At 49.1% G+C, this 3,872-nt stretch overlaps 1 protein-coding gene across 1 annotated transcript; it reads left to right on the forward strand.

The window, feature by feature from the left end:
• Positions 1-565: 565 nt before the first annotated feature.
• On the forward strand, positions 566-3,549 carry NEIL2 (nei endonuclease VIII-like 2 (E. coli)). Its single transcript, XM_009073828.1, has 4 exons — positions 566-703; positions 1,511-1,836; positions 2,692-2,888; positions 3,233-3,549. The coding sequence occupies exons 1-4, from the start codon at positions 566-568 to the stop codon at positions 3,547-3,549; spliced, it is 978 nt and encodes a 325-aa protein (XP_009072076.1).
• Positions 3,550-3,872: the final 323 nt, after the last annotated feature.

Genomic DNA, 3,872 nt, shown 5'->3' on the forward strand with positions numbered 1-3,872 from the left:
CTAACTGGTTTTGTGCTCTTGCAGTCAGTGGGGCAATCACTGGGTAAAGCAAGGGGCAGGGATGAGCAAATTCCAGTGCTGATCAGGGAGCAGCACTTTCCATGGTGGCTATATCAGGAAAAAGATGGCTTACTGGCCTATGCTGGTTCTGGGCCATTCATCACAGGACCATAGAATGGTTTAGGTTGTGAGGGACCTTAAAGATCATCTAGTTCCAAACGCCCTGCTATGGGCAGGGAAACCTTCTTGCTACCCTAGGAAAAAAAAGACTTCTTGAGATCCCCAGGCCACATTTCTGCTTGTGGGGTGAAAAACTACCATTAGAGCAGGTTGTTCTGAGCTGTGTTTGATTAAATTATTAATATCCCCAAGGATGGGAACTCCTCCACCTCCCTGGGCCTGAAAGAAGCCTATTTATCTTCATGGACTTTGCCACAGGGACTTGAAGAGATTGTGTCAAGCTCAGTCTCTGACTGGTTTTGTGTATTTCTCAGTTGCAACTTCCCTTCAAGTCTAGGGCACCAAGTGTGAGAAGGACCTGCTAATCCCTCAACAGCTGTTGGAGATGCCAGAGGGCCCATCAGTGAGGAAGTTTCAGCTGCTGACCTCCCCTTTTGTGGGACAAGTGGTGACTAAGGTGGGGGGAAACAGCCGGAAGATCAATGTGAATGCCCTGAATGCCCTAAGGCTCCAGGACTCCCAGGTGAGCTGAACTAAAGATGAACTTACTGATCTGTGACAAGTCTGAGGTAAACCACCATTGTCCTGCATCTGGGTCACAGAAAATGGAGAATCTGAGAATGTTTCCCTCAGGCTTTCACCTGGCTAGGCTGAGATGTCTCTGTTGTGGGTACTTGTGAGATAAGTCACACTGGGTCACTCCTTCTGGGGACTTCACTAGCCTGACATCCCTCAGATGATGATTTGGACCTGACTGGCCAAATGCTAATCTGATGATAAGATAACGTGATCTGGGGCACAGATGTGAGCTGCTTAAAAGTTAGTTGTGGCTGTCCTGTGTCTTCAGAGTCACTCTTGAGTTAGGTCACCCTAGTATGACACACTTAAGGCCAGCACCAAGTAGGGAGGCAAATGAGAAGCAGTGGTGACAGATTTCAGAACCCTGAGGGGCTGTTATGGTGTGTCTCTTTGGCCTGATTGGAGCCTCTGGGAATAGCATCTGACCACCTTGTGCTTCATATAGACAAGGGATGCTGTGAGAATGACAGCAGCTCTGATGGGAATGGTTTGGACGCTAATGGCTCCAGTGTTCAGGGTGGGGTGATGTGCCCTCTAAAAGAGGTTGTGGAGAACAGTGACTGGTATGGAAACAGCCAGATGTTATATCCCTGTAAGTGTTCAAGGCCAGGTGTGAGCAACCTGGTCTAGTGGAAGGTGTCCCTGCTTATAGCAGGTGGGTTGGAACTAGGTGATCTTTAATGTCCCTTCTAGAATTCTAGGATTCTGTGATCCTATATGGATCAACAGTACATACCACCTCTTTTCTCAGGTTCATGGGAAGAACTTGTACCTGGCATTTGTGGCAACTGAAGGTCCCTTAGGACCAACTGCAGATGAAAAAGTGCTGCAAAGAGAGGCTGCTAGTGGGGCATGTTCTCTTGCCCAGGGAGGGCAAGAACAGCTTTCTGCTCCATATCCCCAGGATGAGGAGCTGCAGGAGCTCCAGCACTCAAGATCTGAAGCCTCAGATGCAGCAGAGGGTCCAAGCAACTGGTTGCGCTTCCACTTTGGCTTGTTTGGCAGCGTCCGGGCAAATGAGTTCTCAAGAGCAAACAAAGCCAACAAGAGGGGGGACTGGAAGGACCCTGCACCCAGGTATTTCAGGGAATCATCTCTCCCTGCCTCTCGTTCTGGAGAGGTGCTCTTCTGTCTCAAACTAAATTTGTGTGTGGATGCTCTTAACCTTGATATTCTCTCATAATTCCTATGGCAAGTAGGCACAAGAGATGGCATGAGTGGCTGTGGGGTGTGTTCAACCAGGGGATGTGCAGTGAGCTTTGCCTGCCAGCCTGGGGATCATAGTGCCAGCCCCATTCAGATTTTTATCTCAGAGAGAACATTTCGGTTGCCAGACTGAATCATGCCCTAAAAATGCCAGTTCCTCCCAATTATGTGTTTAAAAAAAGCCTTGAGTAAATAGCATACATCTAGAGCAGCTGGAGTCACAGGCTGGAGAGATGCTGTTGAAAGCAGCACTGCTTTGAAAACGTGGCTACAGTCTGCGTCCTAAGTCCCACTGGAAGTGAGAACAGGTTGTCCAGAGAAGCTATGGCTGCACTATTCCTGGAAGGGTTCCAGGCCAGGTTAGATGGAGCTTGGAGCAAACTGGTCTAGTGGAAGATTTCCCTGTCCCTGGCAGGGGGGTTGGAACTAGATGATCTTTTAGAGGCTGCTTCCAACCCAAACCATTCAGTGATTCTATGATTTTGAAGGATTGCTTTATTTCTATACCAGTATTTTTAGACAGTTTTGAGTGCTACTTTTGGCATTGGTTTCCTGAGCCCTTGGTGATTTAGGGGCCACAGGATGGCAGAATAAACAACTGCCCTCAAGTCACGTGGGTTCACCAAGTTCTGCGGCTGAAATCATTAAGGGAGGCCTGGTGCATAACTTAACAAATGGTTGAGGGATGTTTCTGATGAGACCACTCAACTCCTCTGCTTCTTCCAGGCTGGTTCTTCACTTTGAGAGTGAAGGCTTCCTCGTTTTCTACAACTGCCGAATGTGCTGGTGCTCTTCTCCACGGGCTGATCCTGCTTCTGACATCCTGTCCACGGAGTTCCACCGTGGCCGAGCACTGGATGCCCTCCGTGCACCCCATCCCATCTGCTACACCCTCTTAGACCAAAGATATTTTTCAGGGCTGGGTGAGTTCTGGGGAACAGTGGCAGAACAAGAAATGGAGGAAGGTGGGTGGGATGTCTGCACATCCAGAGCTGCATGTCTGAGAGTTTTACTTCTTCACCTTGTGGCTTCTGGTTGATCCAGCTGAGGGGATTTGGTCATTTTCAAGGTCTGCTTCAAGGGTAGAGGGAAGAGAACGTCTTTCAGTCCAACCCCAGCTCCAAGTCTACTATTTGTATGCCACCTCTGATACAGGGGATGACATTGCTAGCTGTGATCCTTGAGGCAGAAGTCACAGATTGGAGCCAGAGGTCTGCATTATCTTGATTAGAAATATCTATGTCTCTTCAATACTTGTCCTTTACAGGAAATATCATTAAGAATGAGATCTTGTACCTGGCCAAGATCCATCCATTGACAGAAGGCTCTCTCCTGGCTCTCTCGGATCTGGAGCATCTGCTCGACTGTGCCATTCAGTTCAGCTCTGACTGGCTGCATAGCAAGCTGCGTGGCCAAAGGCTGCACCCCCAGATCTACCAGAAGGACCAGTGTCCCCTTGGGCATCCAGTGATGAAGGGAACTCTTGGACCCTCAGGTGGCTTTAAGAGACTTACGTGGTGGTGTCCTCAGTGCCAGCCTGTCATGTTGTCACGGGATGGGGATCCTTCCCCAGTCACCCAGTGACCTGGCTTTGCCTTCCTCCTTTCCAGGAGGATGCTAGCTGGTCCCTGAACCATGCTGTTGAGGTCTTTGTGGTTTCTTTGAGGTTGTTGAGTTTGGTCCTTAAGGACAATAAGTTGGCAGAGTGAAGTGTACAGTGGGGGTTACAGTACTCAGTGCAGCACCGAGTGCCTCTGGATGCAGAAAGTAAAGTGGTTGCACGCCTTTTGTCACAGTGACACAATAGTGTAAAGAGTTTGGCCAGTTCTGAGGTGTTTTGGTCACCCTGTTCAGATCACAGTGGATGGGAAGTGCAGGGTGTTGAGTAGGTGATTGCTGTGATCTGA

The sequence above is a fragment of the Acanthisitta chloris genome, unplaced genomic scaffold (genome assembly GCF_000695815.1).
Source record: "Acanthisitta chloris isolate BGI_N310 unplaced genomic scaffold, ASM69581v1 scaffold30170, whole genome shotgun sequence".
Taxonomy (NCBI): Eukaryota; Metazoa; Chordata; class Aves; order Passeriformes; family Acanthisittidae; genus Acanthisitta; species Acanthisitta chloris.